The sequence below is a fragment of the Phaseolus vulgaris genome, chromosome 2 (assembly GCF_051622355.1).
Source record: "Phaseolus vulgaris cultivar YP4 chromosome 2, ASM5162235v1, whole genome shotgun sequence".
Lineage (NCBI taxonomy): Eukaryota > Viridiplantae > Streptophyta > Magnoliopsida > Fabales > Fabaceae > Phaseolus > Phaseolus vulgaris.
Genome location: NC_143499.1, coordinates 34,113,333 through 34,139,730, shown reverse-complemented (window position 1 = coordinate 34,139,730; position 26,398 = coordinate 34,113,333). Strand labels below are relative to the sequence as shown.

The window sequence follows — 26,398 nt, the reverse complement described above, 5'->3', positions numbered from 1 at the left end:
TTTAATATTAAAGTCTTAAGGTCAAGTATAAAAATATTTGACTTTTATATCGTTTAAAAGATTTTAGTATTTTTACTCAGTTGATACGATAAATTAATCTGTTAAAATGCTTTACTAAAGTCACATGACTCCGGTTTAAATGGATTTAATTGATTAAAAACCTGAATAACTTGATTTTAAAACATAACAGGTTTTAGAAACGTTTTCTTGGATATGTTTTGAACCTTTATGCATAGTGATAAATATACAACAAAATCTACCTAAACAGACACACACATCCACAACTTTGTAGATTTCAAGGTTGAGCTTTGAGAACACCAAATACATCCACTTTAGTCAATAAAGAGTGATTTGTTCAAAGAATACTTGTTATGAGCCAAGAATGACTTGTTCAAAGAATACTTGTTGAGCTAAGAGGCGCTTGTTGAAAGAATATCATGGTTGAGTTAGGAGTTGCTTGTTGAAAGAATGTTTGAGTTGAGTTACGAGTAAAGAATACTTGTTTGTACTTCCAACAATAGTTTACCTAGTTGAACTTGTCTGGTTGGTCAAGTGCTAAACATAACACAATCCCTCATTCGAGTCTACATTCCAAACTACAAACACATCAAATCAACCATATCAAGAGACTTACAAACATTCTTTCACAATTGAACAATTCATAATATACACATCCCAACCTACTATAGAAAACAAGAGACACTCAGTTGTGTCTGCTTCAACTCATCTTACAAAATCACTTTTAACCAACACTTATATACAATCTATTTACCCAACATATTTCAATAATCAAGTCGAAAGTTTGTTTGTTCCATTCCAAATTACTCCAAAAAAAATGAAAATTATATATTTAATTATAGTATCCAACCAGAAGTGTTCCAAAAACAATCACTGTTGTAACAAACATTGTCATCATTATGAAAGTAGTCACCATTACCTTGACAAAATTTTATCATAGTAATAAAATTGTTGTCAAAACATTCCAATATTTTTCTTTTTAACATTTCCTTCCAAATGAATAAAAATCCAATCTATTAAAAATAAATTACACAATTTCAGTTAAAAACATTCAGATAATTTATTCACACCAAATTAAATTAAACTTAACGAAAAATGTTTTAAATTATTCCTTAATCTTAGTTGTCATCACATCACTTTTTTATAGCATATTTGAGGATAAATAATTAAGATACTAATTTTGTATTATGTCATTATTTTAATAACATTTTATAAAGGGCATTACTATAAACCTTAACGTCTCAGTTAGGTTGGCAAACCAATGTTCACCAGTTATATGCCAATAACATTCTATATTTACTCATATTCTACTTTTAACTTATTTGATTTCATATTGTCAATTCATTATTTTTTTATCATAAACCTCACCAAAGACAAAATTAGGTTTATATGTACGATAATATATATACATAAAAGAAGATATAAATATTCGTCATTTTCAAGAAATGTGGAAAAAAGTTAGTTTTCCATGTTTTGTTTATGTTCTGGAAAATAGCATTCACAGTAAATCATATTGTGATGGTCATCATTAAGAAGATTACAATTTCATTGGTTGCAAAGCAAAAATGGGAATGCTGTGACTAGTTAGTGTCACACTGTTCCTGGTGTATAGTAGGGTTGGTTAAAAGAAGTAAATATACAAACAAAATGGAATGTAAGTAAGGTAGATATAATTTATCTTGCTGATGGGAGGCAACCATTTGACACGTCAGGGCTCTCAATTTCAAGAAAGCTTGTGAGTAAAGTTTTGCGTGAAGAGTGTGGCTTTGAACTGCTGCTACCTGAAAATGATGATGAAGATGGTGATTTTAGCTTATTTTCTGTTCCTTTTTCTATCTTTAGAGCATCTTGTATGGCCAAAATGATTTCTTGCATCTTTGGCCTTGAGGCACCATGGTGTTCCACACATTGCATGGCAATTTCTACCACCCTCCAAATGGACTCAGTTTTAGCATTCCCATTCAGAGAAGGGTCAATGATGCTCATTGCATCTCCTTTACGAGTTAAAGATCTAGCCTGCAAAAATTAAACTCAATGCTGATTTTTCATCCAAGTCTGCAACATCTTTGAGAAGCACAACTTTATAAGAGTTTAAAAATTCCATTTATAAAAAACTATGTTTCATGATATTTTTATTAATGAATATTAGTAACTTAAGGTCATGGTATGAGTAAGCCTAATCTTCAGATGACACACATACCCAATGAACAATGTTCATTTCAGCACCGTAATCTTCAGCTGACACAGGTTTTTTTCCAGATATCAGTTCCAGCAGAACAACTCCAAAACTGTATACGTCACTCTTTTCTGTCAATTGCTGACTTGCATAGTACCTGAAATTGTAGAGAATAAACACAAACTGAATTCAACACATTGTTGGGAAAACACAAACATGCATGAGACCCATTACTTACTCAGGATCCAAGTAGCCTACAGTTCCTCGTGCAATGCTTGATATATGGGTTAAATCTTCTTCAGCTAATCGAGAGAGTCCAAAGTCTGATACTTTTGCTTTCATATTTATGTCCAGGAGAATGTTCCCTGTCTTTATATCACGGTGAATGATGCTAGGATTGCATCCTGTGTGTAAGTATTCAAGACCTGTAGAATTCAAATTTCATACTCAACTCTTTTAACTTCGAAGAAAAATACTAGTATATATGTCAGGAACCACCTTAAAATGACATATGATGTGATAATCTAGTTGTATGTCATGTTTTCGCATGAAGGTGACATGACTAAATGTGTGTCCTATTATACTAGAGGATAGAAATCATTTTCTAAACTTCTAAAATTCTGAGCAAAATCAACAAAAAAAAATATTACAGTTACTGATAAGAACTAACAAGCATGTTAAACCATACTAAAATTACTTAAGGACCATGAAGGTAGTTGTTGAGCAACCTTTAGCTGCATCTTCTGCAATACGAAGACGAGCTAACCAGTCTAAGTTCTTCTTCTTGGAACTATCTGTCGTAAGATTTGAAAGATGTGTCATGACACAAAATTTACTATTAAGTAAATAAATGCATACGAGGTTGCGAGGTTAGTCAATAAACCATGAATGTGATCCCGTAAAGTGCCATTGTGCATATACTCGTACACCAGAATATGCTGACATTCTTCTTCACAATATCCTATCAAGGGAACCAAATTTCTGTGATGAATTCTGGACAAGAGGGCCACCTGCATTTGTGATTCTATAATCAAATAACTGCACATGTAACTATATAAGAAATGCATGTTTTATGAAGTAGGCATGAGGTGTTTAAGTTTTTATTTTTGGAGAATGTCATACTAGTGAAATTCATGGGATATAATATTTTTTGGTTGGTATAAACTTCTTATGGTAAAAAATATTCACAACAGAACTTGTAGTTAATCAGAATTCAAATTTGAAAATTTTGAGGGACAAATTTGAACTCTACCTCGGTAACAAATTGCTGGTTCCCATGGCAGGACGATTCACTCATGCTCTTAACTGCAATTTCTTTTCCATCTCTCATTTTCCCATAGTAAACAGATCCAAAGCTTCCTTTTCCAATTTTCTTTGAAAAATTTTCAGTAGCTTCTTGCAACTCTGACAGTGTAATATGGCAAGTAGTATTTTCATCCATTAAACTTCCACCCCGAAGAAATGAGTATCCAGTTAAAGGTTTACTATTAGTCCGTCCAGAAATGCCTGTTGTAATGCTTTGTTAGAAGTTTTATTGCAGTCAAGTTATACAAAATAGTTAGATTTAAATTGGATGGCTAACCTTTTTCCTCACGTTTCTTTTGAGATGCCTTTCTCCGTGTATTGAGCAATAGCACCAAACTTACCAAGAATAATATTAAAAGGATCACTAGTACTCCAATTGAAATTCCCACTACCATCTTAAAATGCTTCTTGTTCCCTCTGTATAGTCCAGGATTACCTTCAAAGCTGGAACAGAAAGTAAATAAGCTATTATCTTGGTACAAGACTAGCTGAAAAGATCCTTGTTCTATTATGTTCATACTGATTTTTTTGTCAAGTCAAATCAGTGAGTATTTAAAGCAACTGCAGTTACATTATGTTAAAAAATTTGTGCTGTTGCTGAGCATACTTACTCGAAAATAATTTTTTCAGACACTAATCCAGCTGGTATTTCCCCACTAAATGAGTTGTTCTGTATGAACCTGTCACAAACATATGAGGGTAGCACATAGAAGTTAAGTTGAAGTTGGACAAGCGAGGCTAACTAGGAAAAGTATGCTCTAAACTTTGAAATGAGAAAGATTTGGGAATAAGTGCTACATACAGTGCTTGTAAGCTTGGCAAACTACCAAGGTAAGACGATAGTCGACCAGACAACTTGTTGTTCTCTAAATGCCTGCATGTCATCAATTGAAAAAGGAAAATAAGAAAATAGAGGACACAGAAAGAATGCTTTTGGGTTTATGAAAATTAGTAAGTTTGTCATCACTATGAACTGAACTTACACAATCTTTAGATTGATAAGTTTACTCATGTCAGGTAATGGTCCAGTAAGAAGGTTGCCATCTAACCACCTAAGCAAAACACACAAGAGAAATCTCATTAAAGAAAAAACTAGAAGCATTTCTATTTTGAAGATCGATGTACTTACAACTCTGTCAATGCTTCCATGTTGCTAAGCTCAGGTGGGATTTCACCTTTCACATTTCTTCTCGACATAATTCTAATACAAACAATTGCGATTAGTAAAAAGTTGTTTTCAACTTCCAGTAAGTGTCTAGCATAGCAAAAAATACAACACTATTTCCCATTCTGTTTTTCCAACTTTTTTTATGGAATCCAAATTTCATAAGTATTCAAAAACATGTGTCGGGTATTAATGTTTCAGAGAACAGTAATTCACTTGCTATGAAACAAAATTGCCCACATAAATAATTTGAGATGTTACATTTTTGTAATTCTTGGCGGTGTGGTGGTACTACAATTCACCCATTCCCAAGGAGTTGGAACACAAGGATCACCTTCATTTGTCTTGGAACTTTCAGACGACAATAACCGAAATGCATTTACAACGGTTGCTGCAAAGTGAAAGTATGGTTAGAAATCAGTTTATCTGGCTCAGGATCAGCCAATTAATTTCGCAAAAACTACCACTCAAAACTTACAGTCTTGTTTGTCTGTCTTTGCAGCAATCTCTACATATTTGCTTATTTCCAGAGCATTCAGAAGAGGTCCTCGAGTGGAATCTGGGGTCATAACAAAGGAGAATGATAAAACAAATTCTAGAGTAACATTCATGTAACTTGGTTCATATAAAGTGTAGCTCCCATTGGCATTCTCAGCAATGTTGACCACTGCATTGCTATAGTCAGCTATATAAGGTTGCTTTAATTTGAATTTTCGACTCTCATTCTTGTTCAAATCTTCAATCTCTGCAAAATATGCATAAGCCCGAGCATTGGCAGGGAAGTCTTCCAGGTTCAATCTGTAGCTGAGTACTCCTTTTCTGCCAACAACTGCAGTTTGCATTACTTTAACAGGTGGGTATTCTCTTGTCTCTACATCTATGTTCTTTGTAGTGGCAATCCTTTCCGTGCCTGGGGCTACCCCAACAAGATAATTTTGCCTTCTAATGAGATCAGAATCCCAAATTCTATCATATGGATCATCCGGGTACCTGAGGAATACTTTTGTTTAAAACGATTGAACCAAACTCATGTCATCACATTAGTGAATTTTCTTCCCACCATGCTGCACTTTTTCCTTAAAAAGGCAACACGGTTGTATACTTATACTGATGCTTATTCTGAGGTAAAATTTTGGAAAGTCTTCTTTCAGTTATCTGCCAAAAAGCAAAATCAAACTAAAGGAAATAAAAATGAGGCAGTTTTCATACCTGACAGCATCTTCAGTTGGAGCACCAAAATTTATTCTGGCAGCAACTTCTAAGAAGAAATTGTCTTCAAAATCCGTGGCATACATTGAAAGATTTAAGGGTCGCAACTCAAGAGTGGAAATGAAAGGAGAACCAGTAGTAGCACAGCACATACAGACATCAATAGAATTTGAGGGAGCCCTGATTATCATTTCCTTAACATATATTCTTGAGGCATCATATATTGACACAGTAGCCCACTTGGTTGCATCCAAGTAGAGCTGAAACTGAGGGTACGTGTCTCCACTCTCCAAGCTTCCATACTGAAACGTTGCTCTCACCAAGTATCTTCTTCTCTCCTCTGTCCTCAGTGTGTAACAGTACTTCTTGGTGTCTATGGGAAAGTCTCTCCTCTTTTGATATTGCACCATGCTTCCATTTGGACTTTCCACTTTCACTGAAATGCCAAGTTCCATGATCCCAGAGTCTGAGATCCATGCCAACCCCGTGCTGTTATCAGTGTAATTACTTGATCCCCCACAATCAATGCTCACAAACTCTGCATGTGAAGAAGTTAGATTCTGTGTTCTATATCATTACATGACATGATGATTGAAAAAGGAGGTTTCAGGAACCATGGTTCCTTCAACTGAAACTGAATCACAAAGATGCATCTCACCTTCAGGTTGGGAAATAGCCAATGATGTCAGCAGAGGAGTTAAAACAAGAAGGAGAGAAGGTAAACCCATCGATGTGAGGAAGAGAAAATAATAATTTTGCTACAAGAATTTTAAGTGGTTGATTAATTTAACTGTTTGTTTGAGTTGAGTCAGTTCAGCATCTCAACTTGAACCAGCTTTCTCCCACTAATCAACTTTAACTTTATCGATTGATGACTTTGTTGAATGTTGATTATTCATTCACGTTCATCTCTTTATCTGAACGTATGTTTGGAATCTTGTTTTTCCAACAAAAGATTTTTGGTTCACCTTTTCTTTTTCTTTTGCTTTTTTTCTAAAAAGGAGTGACACGAAAGGCACAGGCACAACCTACGAAAGCCACCCATGTACTTGTTTTTTATTATAAGAAACTCCTAAAAACATATAACAATTTGTCTTGGGGCTACAAAACAACACCAAGACATAAGATGTTGTTGTACCTTTGATCCTTCCATGCGCCACCCTAATGATCCACACATTTGGCCACTTTTCATTTTTAGCATTATGTTGCACACAATTTGTGTTTTCAGACCACACCCATTTTAGTTTATGATGCATACAAGAAAATGTTAACCAAATTATGAGGTAATATGTTATGAATCGAAAAGGGCTTAAACCAAGCTAAAAAAGTGGCCAAAGGCAAATGATTGAAAAGGAGGAAGTGATTATAATGTAGATTTGAGGGCCATCAATTATGTACTTCAATTGGTGCTTTTTGCATACCCAAAAATCTGTATGGATTTTTTTACAAGAATGGTTTTGAATAAAATATTATTTTAATCAGTCTCACAATATGAATTGAGTAAATCTACTCTTACATAAATAGCTTATTCAATTGGAGAAAAATGCAGAAAGAAAAATACTACTATGATCTTTATTGTAAGTTTCATATTAGAAATGAAGCATGAAGTGGACATGAAGACAGACTAAGTCTAGAAGAGTGTGGTGTGGTCCTTCTCATATACCTCAGCATCTATTCAGTGGTCCAAGCCACAGATTTCACATTCACATGTTCTACTGAAACTTTATTTTTCCATTGACACTTTCTTCTGTTCTATATTATTTATCTCTCTCACTCCTCGGATTGCAACTTCCCCCAAGACCCAAAATTGGAAAAAATTACAACTTGAAAGCTGTGATATCTACGAGGTGAGATTAGAAACAATGCTCAAAAATGGAGTAAAAAAAGTGTTATAGTTTCAAGAAGTAAACAAAATATTTAGTATGTGCACTAAAGTTCTCGTACCCCTCAAAGGGTAATGTATTAGAGTATTATGTTAAAAATTCAAATGATTTTTAAGAAAGTTTGAGTATTTCTGCTTTTTTATGTTTATCTTTATTTTCTTCAATATTAAGAATGTAATTATAGGAACTTCAGTGAATATGTCTTTTTCCTTCATTCGGTTTTTAAGTTCACAAAAGAAAATTATAGGAAGTTGTGTGTTCTAGCAAAAGCGCTTATTGACAAAATATACTCTTACCATTACTCATTTATAGTATAAGATATATAATAAAATATATTTGAGGAAGCTTTTACTACAGTTACTAAAGGTAAACAAGTTTTAAACATTTTTCAAAATGCTTATGGTTTCACGTGAAAATTGAATATAATAATTGAAATTTAATAAAACAAACCTCTATTGTTGATCTTTCTTCATTCTTCATCTTCTTACTCAATGTTATTCTCAAATGCACAACGGTAACCTTGTTATGGTATCGGAGCTTTATTGTGCCTTTTGTGTTAAGAAGTGGGCTTTAAGCGTAACTCAACCCCATAAAACCGGCTCAATGAGGTGAGGTTTGCATCCACTTATATCTACAATGAAATGTCCTTATCTCTAGTCGATGTGGGATCTTCAACACACCCCTCACGCCGAGGCTACCAACTCGTGCGTGAAGATATATGTTATGGGTGGTCCGATAGCGGGTGGCCTGATAAACCCAACAAATACTCGCTAGGATAGACTCGAAATGACTCTGATACCATATAAGAAAATGATAAAAAAATGGTAAGAAGAAGAGATGTTTCTTATTCTTTTATGTGCATGGTTACATCACTTTATGTATAGGAAATATATAGGGAGTTTCTCTCTCTAAATTACAATCTAATTAGGTAGGGATCCTAATCATGAGATTCTATCATTATTAAATTAATTGCATATAATTGGGTAAAATATCGTACAATATTGCATACAATAATTGCATATAATTTGATAATTATTATTTCCTTAATACTCCCCTCAAGTTGGTAGGTGAAGATCATGAACCCCAACTTTTGTTGTAGCGTCAAAAACCGTTCTTTGCTCAGTGCCTTCATAAAAATATTTGTGAGTTGATATACATATGAAGGACTGATTATCCAGCTTGTAATTTTTCTCGCACAATGTGGCAGTCTATGTCAATGTGTTTTGCGCGTTCATGAAATACTGGGTTTGTTGCTATATGTAATGCCACTTGATTGTCACAGAAAAGTTGAGTTGGCAAGTTACATGACACATTTAAATCCTGCAACAGTATCATCGCGCGGTATTCTGCTTCCGCTGATGATCTTGATATGTTTGTCTATTTTTTTGACTTCCATGAGATAATAGAAGAACTAAGAAAAAGCAATACCCAGATACTGATCTCCGAGTTGTCTGATAACCTCCCAGTCTGAGTCGCAATAAGCTGTCAATGTTAGATTGTTTTCGGATGGCAATAGCAATCTTTGCCCGATTGATCCTTTGATGTACTTTAGGAATCGAATTGCGGCATCCCAATGAGGTTTCCGTGGATCCTGTATATATTGACTTAGGGTCCGAACCGAAAATGCTATGTCAGGTCGAGTAACGTGAGGTATATCAGTCCTCCCACGAGTCGCCTGTATTTGACTGAATCCTTTAATAACTCTCCATCGTCTGGTGTCAGTTTTAGGTATTGTTCCATTGGAAATTTGACTGGACGAATCTCATATCCTACAAAATATCAAGCGCATATTTTCTTTGGGACATGTAAATACGAGCTTTGGAAGGGGGAAATTCAATCCCTAGAAAATATTTTAGGTCTCCAAGATCTTTAATGCAAAATTGTTGTAATAAACAATATTTAACACGCTTAATTTCTGTCAAATCATTTTCTGTCAAAAGAATATCATCCACATAAATCAAAAGGGCAGTAAATGATGAGTTATTTTGTCTTGTGAATAGAGAGTAATCTGTCTTGGACTGTTGAAATGCTACAAATTTAATCACATGAGAAAATGTTGAAAACCATGTCCGACATGCTTGTTTGAGACCATAAAGGGATTTGTTGAGTCGACATACAATGTTCTCCCCTGTCAATGATGCCCGGTGGCAAGTCCATATAAATAATTTCATGCAATGTGTCATGTAAGAAGGCATTTTGCACATCTAGTTGGTGAGTAAACCAATTTCTGGTTGCTGCAATGATGAGGAGACACCTCAAAGTTGTTAATTTTGTTGTTGGTGAAAAAGTTTCAGAATAGTCGACACCCTCAATATGAGTGTACCCCTTTGCGACAAGGCGCGCCTTATATCTGTCAACGCTACCATTTGCGTTGTACTTTATTTTATAGACTCATTTGCATCCGATGAGTTTCTGCCCAGCGGGTAACGGTGTCAAGGTCCTCGTTTGATTTAGCTGTAAGGCGAAAAACTCTTCGTCCATTGTTTTTTGCCAATTTGGATCAAGGATAGCTTGAGCATAAGTGTGAGGTTCTTTGGTGGTTGTGATGTTAGCAAGATATGCACTATGTGTAGAAGAAAATCGTGAATTAGAAAGAAAATGATGCATAGGATACCTGGTTCCATTCGGTCGGTCTTGGGCAGTGGTCGAATGATTGGCTTGGGATCCCGTTACATGGTCTTGAAGCTAGGAAGGTGGGGTTGATGTGCGACTGGATCGTCGAACAGGAAGGTCGGTTGGAGAAGGTTTGGTAATGGGTGCTAGACTTCTTAGCATGGGAGAAGAAGGTTGGTCTATTGGAGGTTCAGGTGTATTATGACGAGTAGGAGAAGAAGGTTGGTTTGATGGAGGTTCAGGTGCATTATGACGAGTAGGAGAAGAGGGTTGGTTTGATGGAGGTTCAAATGTATTGTGACAAGTAGGAGAAGAAGGTTGGTTTGATGGAGGTTCAGGTGCATTGTGATAAGTAAGAGAAGAAGGTTGATCGAGTGAATGTTGGACAGGAGTGGGTAAGTCAATGTCAATAGTGGGCAAAATACCTTGTAATGGAGGTGAGGATTGTGTCTGTGACTGTTGGCAGAATGGGAAAACACTTTCATGGAAGATGACATCCCGACTTGTAAAAAAAGTGCATGCATCTATATCAAATAATTTGTATGCTATTTTACTGTGAGGATAACCAATGAAGATGCATTTTCGAGTGCACGGATCAAATTTTTGCTTAGGTGAAACAACAGTTGTGTAATAGAGGCAACCAAAAGTTTTTAGGTGAGAAAGTGAAGGTGGTTGATTACATAGTAGCTCAAAAGGTGATTTATTTTTTAGTAAAGGTAATGACAAGTGATTAATGATATATGTGGCGGTTAAAACACATTCTCCCCCAAAATTCTAATGGTAAATTGGACTGAAATAGGAGGGCTCGTGCTGTGTTTAAAATGTGTCTATATTTGCGTTCTACTACTCCATTTTGTTGAGGAGTGTAGACGCAAGTGCGTTGATATTCAATACTTTTTTGATAAAAAAATCATACATTGAAATAAATTCCAGTCCGTTGTCAATGCGGATGGTTCTAGTAGATGCCTGAAATTGATTTTGTGCAAATGTAATGAATGACTCTAAGAGATGATGAGTTTCAGATTTGTGATTCATAAGAAATAGTCAAGTACATATAGTATAGTCATCGACTATAGTGAGAAAAAAACGTTTTCTCCAAAAATGAGTTGGGGTTTTATGAGGACCCCAAATGTCACAATGCAATAAATTAAATGGAGAATGAGATTTTATTGTGCTTAAAGGAAAGGGTAGCCTTGTCTGTTTAGCTTTGGGACAAATACTACCATTATTATGAATGGGAATGAGATTTTTACTGATAGGGATAGGTAGTAAGGAAGATACAAGTTGTAGACACGCCGGAGAAGGATTTCTGAGATGCTTGTGCCATAAATAAGGGTCGGTCGATATTTGAGATGCGGGAGCTTGGTTTGGAAGAGGAGACATGTAGTACAAGCCTGCGTGTTGTTTACCCGAGCCAATCATCCTCCCCGTGGCCAAGTCCTGCAAAACGCAACCATGTGGAGTAAAAACGACAAAACAATTTAGTGAACTGATTATCTTACTAACGGATGTGAGATTTAAATTAAAAGAAGGAACACAAAGAACATATTTGAGAGTGATTTTGTCATTGAATTTAATTGTGCTCGTAGATGAGATGGGCACAGTTGAGCCTGTGGGCAGATTAACATTTTGAATAAATGATGATGAAGTGTGTGTGAAAAATTGTGAATCAGATTCAATGTGAACCGTTGCTCCGCTATCCAAAATCCATGGTTTTGTAAAAGCATAAATAGAAGAGAAGTTATGGGCAAGCAGACCTGCAGAGCTAACAAACGTGTCACTTTTACCATTATTGTTGAGCGAGTAAATAGCCTTTGCCAATTGCTGAATTTGCTCGGCACTGAAGCCTTGTACGGGGTTTGTATCAGACATGCCTTCTTTGCTATACATGATTTTTTTTTATTTAGGGGATAAAAATGGAGAAGTTGTCATGACACCAAGATCGGTGCTCTGATACCATGTTAAGAAGTGGGTTTTAAGCCTAACTCAACCCCATAAAACCGGCTCAATGAGGTGATGTTGGAGATTCCACATCGACTCGAGATTAAAATCTTTCATAGTATATAAGTGGATGCAAACCTCACTTCATTGAGCCGGTTTTATGAGGTTGAGTTAAGCCTAAAGTTCACTTCTTAACATGGTATCAGAGTTATTTCGAGCTTATCCTAGCGATTATTTGTTGGGTTTATCAGGTCACCCGCTATCGGTCGTTATCGGACCACCCATAACATATATCTCTACGCACGAGTTGGTAGTCTCAACGTGAGGGAGTGTGTTGGAGATCCCACATCGACTAGAGATTAATGTGTTGGTATAAGAGTTTTGTTGTGCCTTTTGTTCATTATTTTTCTTTTGAAATTACTTCTTCTTGCTCTTACACTCTTTCGTTGATCTTTGTCAATTTCTTAATTTTGTTTCATTCTTCCGCTGATTTTACCTATTTCTATTTTGTTGATTTCTTGTTCTTCTTTTCAGCATGGGAAAGAAGATGAAGAACCTGCGCAAACCTACCTGTATCTCCATCTGAAATGAAAACCCAGTGGCGCCATTCGTCTCACTGGTCCTTGATTTGAGCAGTTACCATTCATGAAACAGGTTTATGCACACGATGCTTAGTGCAAAGAACAAGCGTCGTCTATTGTTCATGACATATTAAATAAACTACATTAAACACATTAAAATTGTCTTTATTTTTTATCATCAAAATTTGGATATCAAATGACAAAATCTAAAATATGCAGACCTTCCTGAGAGAGGAACCAATATTTCTTTATGTTTTCTCTTACTTTCATCTTTAGAATCTAAAGAACTTTGAATATAATATCATTACAACTTTAAATTATTTTAAATTCTCAAATTTAATTTATTTAAAAAATATTTACTCCTTTTTTTTAAGTTTTGGAGATTTTTTTATAATTCAATTCACTCCTCTTCACCAATATTTCAATTTAATAAAATATTAATTTTTTTCTCCCACACACAAGAAAGGTTATATTATATCAAATTATGTCAAAAAAAACACACGGTTGCGACAAGAAAAATATTAAATATAAATTAATTTTAAAGACAAAATACTTAGTTATTATTTAATTAAATTAGAAATCATTTTATAAACTAAAAAAAATTATTAGTATTTAAATTAGTTTCTATTATTAATAAAATTTATAAAATAATTTATAAATTGGTATCTAATTATTAGTTATCAAAGTTTTTTTATTTATTAAGTTATATTCTAAATTAATATTTATTAGTCTTTAAAACATTTGTAGCTAAAATTTTGATAAGTAATTTAAATATCAATTTAAAAATTATTTTATAAATTTTTATTAATAATAGAAACTATTTTAAATACGAATAATTTTTTAATCTTTAAAATAATATTTATTAGTAATTCATTATTTTTTATCTATAAATTTGATTGTTATTTAATAATTTTTTTTAAGATAAGATTTAAACTTTGTTGTCCTAATATTTGATATCACAATTGTCCCAAAGAAAAAAAAAAGTATTACGTATTTACCAAGTCAAATGATACTTATATACATTAGTGTGTTTTTTTCCCGATAGAAACAACAAGTTAGATTGATGAATACACTCTTCGGGATGATTTTGTAACTACGTCTTCACAAGAATATTCTCTTAAAGAAGTGAAATAGCCCTAGGTAAAATTATGTTTAACAGGTCTAACTTGGGTAATTGCTGCAACCAATCAATTTTGACTACCACCCAACAAAAATTTTAAAATCCTATTTTACCCTTTTCACACATTTACTTATGGATTTCAGATCTGGAAGTCATTTTTATACATTTTGGATTTCAAAATCCGGAAGGTCATTTTCATATTTCATTTAAGTTTCTGGATGGTCATATTCGAAAGTGAGTAATGAGTTCCTGATTTTTATATCCGTAATGGTGTGTTGTAAATGGTGCTGAAGATTAAGATCCGAAATTCATTTATGTTTGCTTATGGATCTTGACATCCAGAAAGTCATTTATGCTGTCCAAATAAGTTTTCGGATGGTGAAATCCAGAAGTGACATATTAGTTCTGGATTTATATATCTAGAACTTTGTTATTTGACTTATGGATATAAATATCTAAAAAATAAAAATTTAAAATCATTAAGGACAAAATGAACATTTCACGTGAGTATGTTGGGTGCAAATAAAGATATGATATGGTGCAGGCAGAATCAGCTCCTAATGAAAGACCCAATAATAGTGACATCCATGCTGGGCCGAGACATCCACTATTACACCTCATGTTGGAGGGAAAAAAGAAACTGCCTCAATTAATAATGCCTTTTATTATATATCATCATATTTGGATCAGAAATAATCACTATAAACAAAATACCGTGAAAGAAAGAATGAAATTTCCAAATTTTAGGATAATAATATATTTAAAACATTTATATAAACAAATTCATACTATGTAATTTTTAACTTGTATGTCCAATAATAAATGAGTTTTAAATTAGAATATGTAAATGAAATACAAAATTTACTTTAATGAAATATTTTATAAATTTCAGGTAAATTTTAAATAAAAAACAAAAGACTAAAATGAAGCACATAGAAACCCACATGAGAAGCCCACGAGTTGTATTTAACAATGTTCTAAGGAATAACAAAGCAATATGTGAAAGCAAGTGGCTCAATATGATTAGGAGCAAGAATATTCCCCCAATTGAAGTAGGCCATTGCATTATTCAGCATATTCTGTGTTCTTACACGGGTTAAGAGGGGCTCCTCTTCTATTATCATACTATTTCTCATGTTTATGCTGTGGTGTTTCAAGACCTTCTTGTCCAAATGGATATAAATAGCAATTCTTTTAGTTAAGTATAGGGTTATATGCAAAATTTACTCATTTTTAAGTTAGTATACGTGTATTTATAAGTTGTAAATGTTATTAAAATATTTTTATACATATAAAATATGTCAACTTATTTATAAAGTTATAACGAGTCTTTGTGAGATTTGTGTCTCTTATCGAATTATTATTGTTTAATTTGTTGATTACGAGTATAATTTGTAAGTGAATATTGTTATAGGTTTTCAATATGTATTTGGATATGTTTATTGGATCATTTTGATTATTATTCCAATGTCGTCTTGGTCATGTACATTTGAGACCATTTCAACTATGTACAGTACATTAATCCCCCAAACTCAGAAAGTTTTAGTTTGAGAGTTTTTAAGATTTGATAGAAAAATTTTCTCCTTAGATTTGAAAGAAAATCTCTCATCCCAAGATTTTTTTGGTCGAGACCACTTTGGCTACCTATTTCTCTTAGTCCCCGGGCTCTCGAGAGATGTAATCTCGAAAAGTCATGGATGACATGTTGATGCACATACTTGATAGTTTATGATAAGATGTGGGTGATTTGGGACATCTTTTTTGGGAAGTGTGACTGGCGTTCAATGCTAACCATTTTTCAATCCATCTAATGGTTGTGGTTCATCATGATGTTCATGATTCTTTGGCTATAACTATGTGGTGGGTCACTCTCATGAGACCACATTTGGCTTTCCTAAGATTTGAATAGTGACTAGGTGCAGAGAATTCTTTATGTTACCAGGTTAGTCATGTTTTTTTCTTCTAGTATGTCTGTTTCTTTGAGTGAGTGGTCATCGAGTGATGATGGTGAGTTTTCAGTTGGTGTTGAAAATGCGAGTTTTACTTTTAAGATGGGGTTGTTGTGTCAAGCTTATGCTTTTGGCAAAGCGAGAGACCTCGTTGCAGAGTAGATCGAGAGTAACCTTCCCCTTAGGTAAGGTTACGATTGGGGAGATACACATGTGACCAAGTACTTTTCTAAGTATAGGTGGTCATCTATGGTCGAGTCTTTTTCGCCTAGTGTGCCCATGTTGACAAATATTGTCGAGGTCGGGATAGTTTCCATTGAGCGTTGTTGTGCCATAGAGTGTTTTCCATGGAAGGGAAGGAGCCCAAAATGAGTTCTTCTATATGTGTCTATGTGTGTTTGTTCACGGATGTGCACATCTTTTTTCCTTTCTATGAGTTTACCATGAGTGTTTTGCAGGTTTTAAATGTTGCGTTGACATAGCTACATTGAAAAATTGATGTCTTTATAAGTTTTTCACTTGGAGTGTGATATGTTGCACTTAAACCCTTCAGGCCAATGTGCACAAAGGGTGAAGGTTGAGGCCAAGTTTGTAGCTCATTTAAGATAACTTTATTGTTTGTCTTGGCTTGAGTATTTGTTTTAGGGTGCTCAACTGAATTAATAATATGTCATATGATGAGACCTTCATAAAATGTGATGAGGCTTCAATTGGTGAATTGATGTCCATTATGTTACAATTGTATAGGGGATACAATATTGGCACACAATATTCTTCCAAACAAAGTTTTAAACATTCTTAGTTGAGATGTTGGCTAAGGGGTCGACCTCAATCCACTTTGTGAAATAACCAATAACTACCAACATAAACATGTGATGGCCTTTATCAAGCGGGAATGAGCCTATCCATACCCCATGTTGCAAATGACCACATGGAACTAACTTGATGAAACTCTTTGTCTTTCAAATATAACTTATTTCCATACTCTTGACAATTAATACATCTCTTCAAATATTTGGCACAATTGTCCTTTGAACAATTCCTCATCTACAATTACAAAATGAGAGCACTTCTTTTGCATAATCTTTTTGTCTTGTTCGATGCATTCCCCATTTTCAATGAATTTCTATATGGGAGCCATTCATGTCTCTTCCTTCAATCGAGAGGAACTTGGCTTGATCAATGTTTAGAGTCTATATTATTTGTTTATGGTGAATTGATGTTGGCCTTTTTTCTTTGCACTTCCAAGCTTTGATAGTTGATAAGTGTCAAATTTCACTAATATTTCATATTAGAATATAGGCACTTATGAGTATTAATTGCTAAAATAAGTATAAAATAATCTTTAATTTATGAACTTCTACCTTTTTACATATTTTATGATTTTAATTTGAATAGGAACGATTTATTCCCAAATTTGATGTTGATTTCAGGATTCTAAGGAGAATGGAGATGATTGGCAGAAGGAGAATATACAAAGCTTAAAAGGGATAGACTTAAAATGTTAATTGCTATTAACACCTGAGCTTGATTATAAGTTTTTTTTATAAATATACGAAAAATCAATATAAATGATTTTTATACGGGTATCAATATCAATCAAATGACATAATATTATCAGGCTAATCTAAATACAAAAGAGTGAGAAAGATGAAACTCAATCCTTATTTTTCCAATTGAAGCAACAACTTTTTGCTTTGTTTTCTTGTTAATCATTGTCATCCCAACAAACTTTTATTATTTTGTTTTATATTTAGCGGAACTTTTACTTGAATATTTAACGGTTCCTTATAGGTTTGACATCCGTCCTTAAGGACACATTATTATTTCTGACAACGCGGTACACTTATTGTAAAAAGTCATCAATATCAAATAAACTCTTATATTCTGTACTCATCTTATATATGCTCTACCCTTAATTTGTCGAACATTTGAATACATGTAATAATATTTGACTAACAAAGAATCTTCTACTTAAAAAGGATCTAGATTAGCATAGTCTCTAATTCCTAACCGATGACTATTACTTAATTTATTAATTAATAATATAATATGCCAGTGAACTTATTTATTATCATTCTAAGTTCTCAACATTATTAAGACCATCACTATGCATAGTAGAAGAGGTAAGAAGAGTGAAAATTTGCAAAGTGAAAAGTAAAAAATTAGAAAAAAGAAGAAGGGGTAAAGAAGAATCGTGTAGAGAGGGGAATAAGGGAAAAACATTTTGTAAACTTTTCATTGATTAATTAAAGAAATGAAAAGCAATTCCACTAAGGAGAAGGTTGCATGGAGTTGATCCACTTTGTGTTTTTGCGAGTTGCCAATCATTCGCCGCCTCACCACCCTCTCTTTATATAAAATAATTCTTTCCTTATCATAAAGAATTTCTTAGTGGGAATTTCCTTTTGCAGCCTCATTCATTTCATTTTTTTGCTTACTACACTTCTTTTCCTTTTCTCTTTTCACCCTCCCTACTCCACCCCACTCAACACCCCCCCAAACCTCTCAAACTAACCTTTTTCCTCCACAATCATAAGCCTCAAAGTTTTTAATACTTTTCATTCCTATGTTCTTCTTCTTCTTTTTTATAAATTTTTACTTCAATAACCCTTTTTTATCACTCTAAAAAATTGACCCACATACTCACAATTCATACATTAAGACTCATAAACAATTCATTATCTTAAACTTTTGGAAGATGGTATCTTAATGTCTTAAAATATAACTCTACTTTTGAATTAGCCATGACATTAATTTAAAACTAAGAGAATAATTATTTTTTCCAACTAAACATGGTAGTTAAATGAACATAAAAAAACATTAAAAAAGGCTAGATACAAATTTGAAAATGGAGTATCAAAAACTTATTTAATTCTCTTAACTAGTTTTTAGTTTGTAACTAATTGAAAATATATAAAGAATATGCTATCAATGATGTATTATTTATTATAAACTTTAATGCATATGGTTTTAAAATGTGACAAGTCTCATCTGAGGAAAGAAAATGAAAGAGAATATAAATGAAGTGCGCATTGCTCTAGTAGGTTTATATATATAATATATATAATGTGGGTTATAGCTTTTATTGATTGGATCATCTTATGTCATTGTGTTGCACGCAATGTGTCTATTGATTGTAATGGGATGAGATAATTAGATACCTATTGATTTTTATTTTGGTTTTGTTTTAGTGCAACCTCCATTAATATTTAGTAATCATCTATGGTCACTTCCAATTTCAAACCCTTTATTTTATTTTATTTTTATCTAATTAAGTTTATATTTTTATTTAAATAATATATTAAGTTTAGACTTGTTAGTGGTCATCATCACCTTTATTTTTGGTTGTGGTCATTAAGTTTCCACCACAACATTTACTTTTAGTTTTACAAATGATGAAGGTAAAAAGGGTTTGGCTCTTGAGTTAGTTTGGAATCCATAGGAGTTAAAAAAGCATCACATAGTCCAATCTAGTCATAGCTTTAATTAATCTTTATGTAACATGTAATCAAATAGTTTTTATTCATTTTTATAAATTAAAAAAACTAACATATTGCACACAAAAATTATTTAGAACATTGAATTTAATCTAAATCTTGATCCAACTTAATTAAATTAAATTATATTATGTTGAGTGTATCTATTTTAATTTATCGATCTTATGCAATTAAATTATAATTGGATTGTGTTGAATTCGACAATTGGGGTTGTATAATTTAAAAGAAAATAATAAACTCTTAAAAAAGTCATCTTAAAATACATATTTTTAATATTTATTAAATAGGAGAAAAGCTATTATATTCTTATTATATACTTCTTTTACCGAATTTATCGAATTTGAAATTTAAGTGAGTTTCCTTAAGATACATCCCAATGTGTCCACGAAAATGGATTGAGTGGATCTTGGAGTTAATTACAACATATTTACACTTCTATTTTTTAGTGTCATACAACACTTAATTTATTTATTTAACAAATGATTAAATAATTGGAATAGTAATACAAGATCTAGTCTTAATATTTATTGGTGTTACATTCATTTATAATTTTAAGTTTTTATTACTTTAATTTTAGAGACTGTATTGAATAAATCACGAATCAAATTATATAAGATATATTAAATCTTCTTCAACTCAATATTTTAAATTTTTATTTTATTTTTTATTGCTGATTAAAAACAACTCAATATTTAAAATATATATATATATATGTTTTTCTTCTTATATATTATTAAAATAGTTCATTTCGACTCTACACTTTAAATTTCTCAAAAGTTAATATTATATATCATTCAAATAATTATCAATTAGAAAATAAGAGTAAAAAAATAAAAATAATTGTTGTAGTAATTAGTTAAGATTTATTTACTCTTAAAATTTATAAAACTCAACCATTATTTTATTATAAATACATATTCTAAATATTTAATATATTCATTTAAAAAACATTTTTCTTTCTTTTATCTGTCTCTCATTCTCTTTTTGTTTTAATATTTTTCTGAAAACCCGGAGTCGTTAAAGGTTCAAAATTTGAAAAAAAAAAACAATAACTTAGATGATACAGTAGCAAAATAATCACTGTAAATATTAGAGAAACTAATAGTCTTAATTCTTAAGTACGAATTTATAGTTGATATTATTTCTCTGAATAAAGTCTTGAATATAATAATAATACATAATATAGATTTATAAAAAACATTAAGAATATGCTTGAATAAAATTTTCTATAAAATTTTATACAACAAACAAGTTAAATAAATATTTGTAAAGTTTAAAATTTGTTATATATAAATTAATGGATTAAATATATTTCCGTCTATGTATTATAATAGAAAATTATTTTTTTTAATTCAAATTTTAGACCTTATAATACTTGTACTAAGGAAAATTATGAAATAAGTCAATTTAATTACTTATTTAATAATTTTATTTCAAAGTTTAGATTAAAGATAAAAATTAATTTTAGATTTAAAAATATATATAAAAAAACATATTTAATTATAGTTTAATATGTAAAACTTTTATATTTTTCATATTTTTGTTTCTTTATTTGAAAAAAAAAGTTAATTTATAAAAAATATTTTATAAAGAAAAATTTCCATACAGATTACAAGTTTTTGTAAATTTAGAGTGTAAGTGTGATGATTCTCATAAAAAACCTCTATAATCCTGATTTCGTCATGTGTACGTAACATTGAAGAGGTTACAATTTATGAGCAAAAAAGTGAGAAAACACAAACCAATGGTTTGGAGACAAAGAAGTAGGGTTTTAGTGTGCCCTGACCTGACACTGATGTTTTGTCCCTCTTCGTTTTGATGTGTTATGTCTTGGTTAGAATTGGAATGCTTCTTTTTGGAACCCATCATTTAGGCTTTGACAACATCATCACCTTCTAAACCTGTAAATGTTGGATGCCAAACACATTTATGTCGTATAAAATTCCACCATTTATAACCATAAAATAAAGTTCCAAGTACGTAAAGTTGATTTGCATTATAAGGGCTTACCAAGCATCAAACAATAAAAAAAAATAGGGTTTTCATGCACACCCACTTTAATATTTTAAGGTTTTTGGACCCAAATCATTGAGTTACTGAAATTAATTAGGGACTCAATTATTCTATTCTCTTTCTATCTCATATTAATTATGTTTATTCATACTATAGTAGTATTGGAGTATAAGAAATGGGTAACTTTTCAGTGATTATTTTATTAGAAGAACATAGTATGTGGTAAGAAAAAAAAAGAGTCTCAAGTATTTTGAATGCATGGCATAAGCATATTGGCTAAGAAGGGCATTACTATTTCTCCAATTAAATGTGGTGGGATGCTTCATTTGCTCCATTGGGTGATTGATTACTTTAGCTTAAATATAAAATACTATTTTAATTTAATTTTTTCCCATAATTATATTAATTAGGTATGGATTATAATATCTTGGGAAAATATTATAGCCGTTTGTTTATTTTAAACATGAATTGTATTTTTTATTTTTTTAATATTTGTGTAAAAACAAATTTATAAAACTAGAAATATGCAAGAAAAAATCCATTAAACGTGATTATCTTATATCCTTTTAAAGTAATTAGAATGCTTTAAAGCTATTTTTAAAATATACAAATAAGATAAAAATGGGTCAAGCTAATCTTTAAATAAAATAGGTGTAACGTATTTTTTCAAATCTAAGGCTTTAATATGATGTATTGACACACTATTCTTTTAAGGTTATTCTAACCTTTTTTAAATTCATGGTCTAGATTAAAAATTTATTTTAAATTCTATTAGTAGGAGCTTTTAAATAAATAAAAAATTATTACTAATTTCGCTAATGGACCTAATTATCTTTAATGTAAAACTAGCATGTTTATAATGAAAATATAATTTAAAATAGTAACTTGCATCAATAAGTGAAAATATAATTAACACTTCTTTCAAAAGAGATTAAGAATCAAGTGAATTTGCATCAATATTAGATGTAAATTGACAACTCAAAATCTACTAAATAACACACACACAGCATTAGATCCTTCAAGTCTTCCAAGCAAATTTGGAAACATCAAAACACATTGTTCAATAGTATCTAGATTAGCTACCAAGGTTTTAGCTACTAATATTTTAGATTATAAATTAGTAAGTAACTAAAACTTTGGTAGCTAATGGTTAGATACTAATTTAGAAACTATTTTATAAATTTTTATTAATAATAGAAATTGCTTTAGATACCAATAATTTTTTAGTTTAATGATCTCTAATTTAGTCAAATAATAACTAATTATTTTGGTCTCTAAAATTAATTTATATTTAATGATTTTCTTGTAGTGAAGGTCATGTTAGACAACCTCACAAAAGAAGAAGATTAATGCTACACGAGAGTACAAAGTTTTCCAAAAGTCTTAGACGATACTACAAAGGTATCATCAATAAGTGGTTGCTGTAGGCCTAGGAAGATCTGACTTTAGTGCATCTGCACAAGGGTGTATTGCATAGGAGGGAAGCAGGAAGGCACGAGTTAGAGCCACAATAGGGGAGAACTGATTCAGAAGTTGTGGGGTAGTTTTGTGAAAGGAACCTCGAGCAAATCGAAGGAACTGAAATTTGGTCTAATACAATCTGCTATAAGGCCTGGATCATAACTCAAAAGGGCTGATAAAAGGCGTGAGGTAAGTCTTAAGAATCAGTAGGTTGGTTCCTGGCCTGATGTAATACAGGGATGTTGTTTTTAAGGTTTTCTGAGAAAATCTTCCCAGCTTACAAATTCATATATCTAGTAATAGGGAAGCAAGTTTTAAGCTTCTTTACATACTTGTGTATCTAGTGAGTAAGAGGGAAGAGCAAGGTTTTTTGTATAAGGGTTGGGATACCCCTGAAGTATCCTATTAATTTAATTTATTATTTGCTGATAAAAAAAAATCAATAAGAGTTACAAGAAGAAGTAAGAAAACACCAAACGATTTTGTCATTTGCAGACAACCATATTCTTCTTGACCACAAAACTTATCCTCATGGCATGGGCCCTTTAAGTCAAAGAGAATGAAAGTTGAGAAAATTGTGTTGAAACAAATTTTCATTGTGAAGTGTCAGAAGCAAACAAGATAAAGAAACAACAAGAAGATCAAGAGAAGTAAGAAGAAAATCATGAGAAGTAAGAAGATAAAGAGAAAATTCTCAAGAGTATTCTTAGATTTATGCAATGTTAGACATTAATATTGAAGATCATACATCTCTCTAAGGAGAAACAAGATTAGATGATCGTGATGGAGCACTTATCAACAAATGTCTCCTATGATATCATCAATCATCAAACAATCCAGGTCAAGTAGAATATACACAATTTAAAGAGACTAATATGTAAAAAATCTTAACACTTAGCTTCCTACAATTAGCACACAATGGCTATCTCAAAAAGATCTTGACACAAATACCAATTATAAATGTGTGAAACCCTTTTTTGGTATTGTTAGTGACATAAAGTGAATTGTAAAGATAAGAAATTTTATTTTAATCACCTCGAAGTATAACAAGTTTGAGGATGTCAAAATAAAATCATCACCCTCTAAGAAAAGTTCTAATAAGCAATGACTCAAAAAGTACACATAATAATAACTATTTTGGACAACTATATAAGAAACACACCATGGAAACACATATTTTGTGCACACATTTATAGATTTAATGTACATTGAAAATAATTTCAATATACTTTATTTAGAGTTTTTAAATAATTTATTTTTAGTTGTAATAAATTGGATTCAATATACATAATTGTTTTAATTTTGTATTTCTAACCAATTTGACATTTGCTTACTCTTTTTGCCATAACTTTTTCTATAGATATTATTTTTGGTTGAATCCTATTGCATTTGATTCTACATCTCCAAGGCTTCAAAATGAGTAAATGTTTTTATGGATTCAAAGTTTTCTTCTATTTTTTATGATTTTAAAAAAAATTGAGGCAAATTTGTTGTATTTTTGTATTAAAAGTCATGTAGATTTGACTTTCTTAGTTTATATACCTAATTAGAGCCATAATTATATTTGTGAATACAGCTAATCAGATCTTACATACAAATAAATAAGCTCTAGTTAAACATATTGAATTCATATGTTTAGTTTTTCAAGTTTAGAATTTATTTTTCCTCTCCTTTTCTCTCAAATTTCATAATTGTCTTTCCATCTTCTCTTTTCTTTTGTGTTCTTCGATCTTCATCAATTGAGAACCAATTTTTAAAATTCAATTCAAAGAATCAAGATCATACAATCTGAATTAAGTTTTACTGTAATTATTGTTTAATACTTTGAGTTTGTTCTTCTTCTCTTTAATTTCATATTTACATTTTATGATATTAAATTGTGTTTTAATTTTAGAATCAAATAAGGAATATATTGAATCTTGATTTAATAATTATATACATATTAGATTGAATGATATTTTGATTTACTCAGATTTTTTATTCAATGGCATTTTTTATTGAATTTATTAATTGAACCAATTAATTGTTCAAACTTTGATTTGAATATTTAGATAATTATGATAAGAGAAATTGTACAAATCTTGAAAATCTGAATTGAACTTTCATTTCTTGACCTTTTGTTTTGAAATTCCATTTGTATTTTATAATTTTTTGCATTCTAAACTTGAACCCACAAATTAATTTGTATAGAAAAAATATTAAACATTGAATACAATATATACATGTCCTTTGATAATCGATTTAGATTGTGCTCTATATTGAAAAAATCTAAAAAAAAAAAAAAACTTAGAATTTTCCATCACCATGAAAAAGGTTGGTGAATAAGAAAGAGAAAAGTTTTAAGAGCCACCATGAATGTTACACACACAAGTGATAAAATTTTAAAGCCTTAAGTTCAAGAATAGTAGTTTGTTTACTATAGGACTAAGTTTATATAAATATTTAATTGTAAATCATTCACTTGAATATGATGTTTTTCTCCAAGAGGAATGAAATATTATTCATATTCACTCTAGAGATTGTGAACATTGTAATCAAACAACTTTATTGTTACATAATTTGGATAGACCTTGTGTACTTAGCTTGGAAATATGTATAAGTACTAAGTTAAAAAAAGTTTAATGAATAACCTAATATGTTTTGCTTATTTTAACTAGAAATACTATGTAATTAAATATGTATGAGTGATTTCATGATCACATTAGGAAAAAATAAATAACCGTAATAATATACTTGTAATTTATTAGTAGAATAGTGGGATCCATTAATATTTAGAAATTTATTAGTAGAATAGTGAAATCCATTAATATTTAGAGATTTTCTTATTGTGATAATATGTGAATTTAGTTGGATTAAAGATTAAATTCTCTATAATAGGATGTTATGAAATTTCTTTTGATTTTTATTTCTCTCTTGCATTTTATAGTGATAAAAATCATGTGGTTTATTCTCTTCCGTAGATGTTTCTAGTGACCTTCTTTACACTTGTCTAAGCCATATTAACCAAATTTTTTGGTTGATGTTACATCAATATCCTCTATCTGTTCATCTTATATTTTATCATTTTCTAAAACCACACAATTAATTATTAGCATTCTTATTTTAAGTGCTATTTTGCATTTTACTTTTATTTTTATTTTTGTTGTCAATAAAAAAATCAACAATTGTCATTAATTACAGAATATAACTAGTCAAACAATGTTTAAATTTTGAAACTTGCGTTGTAACTTTTTTTTTTTACTTCTAATTCTAAATCATTTTCCTTTTTTGTTTCTTACTTAATTGTAAACATACTTTGTCCTACACTCATTCAAGTGAAAACATAACTTCTTCCCTTGAATCAAAAGTATAAAATTTGCAAAATGAATTCATACAATTACAGACAATTTTGTATATATTATTGGTAAGCACATCTAAGACTAGATTAAATAAAGAGTCAAACTCTTATATATAGTTATATTCTT

The 26,398-nt window shown here is 31.1% G+C and overlaps 1 protein-coding gene across 2 annotated transcripts; it reads right to left on the bottom strand.

Annotated features, from left to right (window-relative positions):
* Positions 1-1,466: 1,466 nt before the first annotated feature.
* LOC137811585 (Leucine-rich repeat protein kinase family protein) lies at positions 1,467-7,212 on the bottom strand. Of its 2 annotated transcripts, XM_068613377.1 has the most exons (15): positions 6,532-7,212; positions 5,874-6,411; positions 5,143-5,654; positions 4,926-5,055; positions 4,629-4,700; positions 4,483-4,551; positions 4,302-4,373; positions 4,111-4,179; positions 3,777-3,943; positions 3,447-3,700; positions 3,078-3,204; positions 2,923-2,988; positions 2,433-2,619; positions 2,219-2,351; positions 1,467-2,034 (listed from the first exon to the last, which is right to left on the bottom strand). In XM_068613377.1, the coding sequence occupies exons 1-15, from the start codon at positions 6,599-6,601 to the stop codon at positions 1,693-1,695; spliced, it is 2,808 nt and encodes a 935-aa protein (XP_068469478.1). In that variant the 5' UTR covers positions 6,602-7,212; the 3' UTR covers positions 1,467-1,692. The 2 variants fall into 2 exon arrangements, with proteins under 2 accessions (XP_068469478.1, XP_090154772.1); XM_090298646.1 differs by lacking the exon at positions 6,532-7,212 and having other exon boundaries at positions 4,999-5,055.
* Positions 7,213-26,398: the final 19,186 nt, after the last annotated feature.

Bases quoted from the DNA above. Each gene is read 5' to 3' on its own strand.
- LOC137811585 (XM_068613377.1), bottom strand. From the start codon at position 6,601: ATGGGTTTACCTTCTCTCCTTCTTGTTTTAACTCCTCTGCTGACATCA. The intron at 6,412-6,531 runs GTGAGATGCATC...CTTCACATGCAG, and splicing joins GGCTATTTCCCAACCTGAAG to AGTTTGTGAGCATTGATTGT. The intron at 4,701-4,925 runs GTAACATCTCAA...TGTTTGTATTAG, and splicing joins CCGCCAAGAATTACAAAAAT to AATTATGTCGAGAAGAAATG.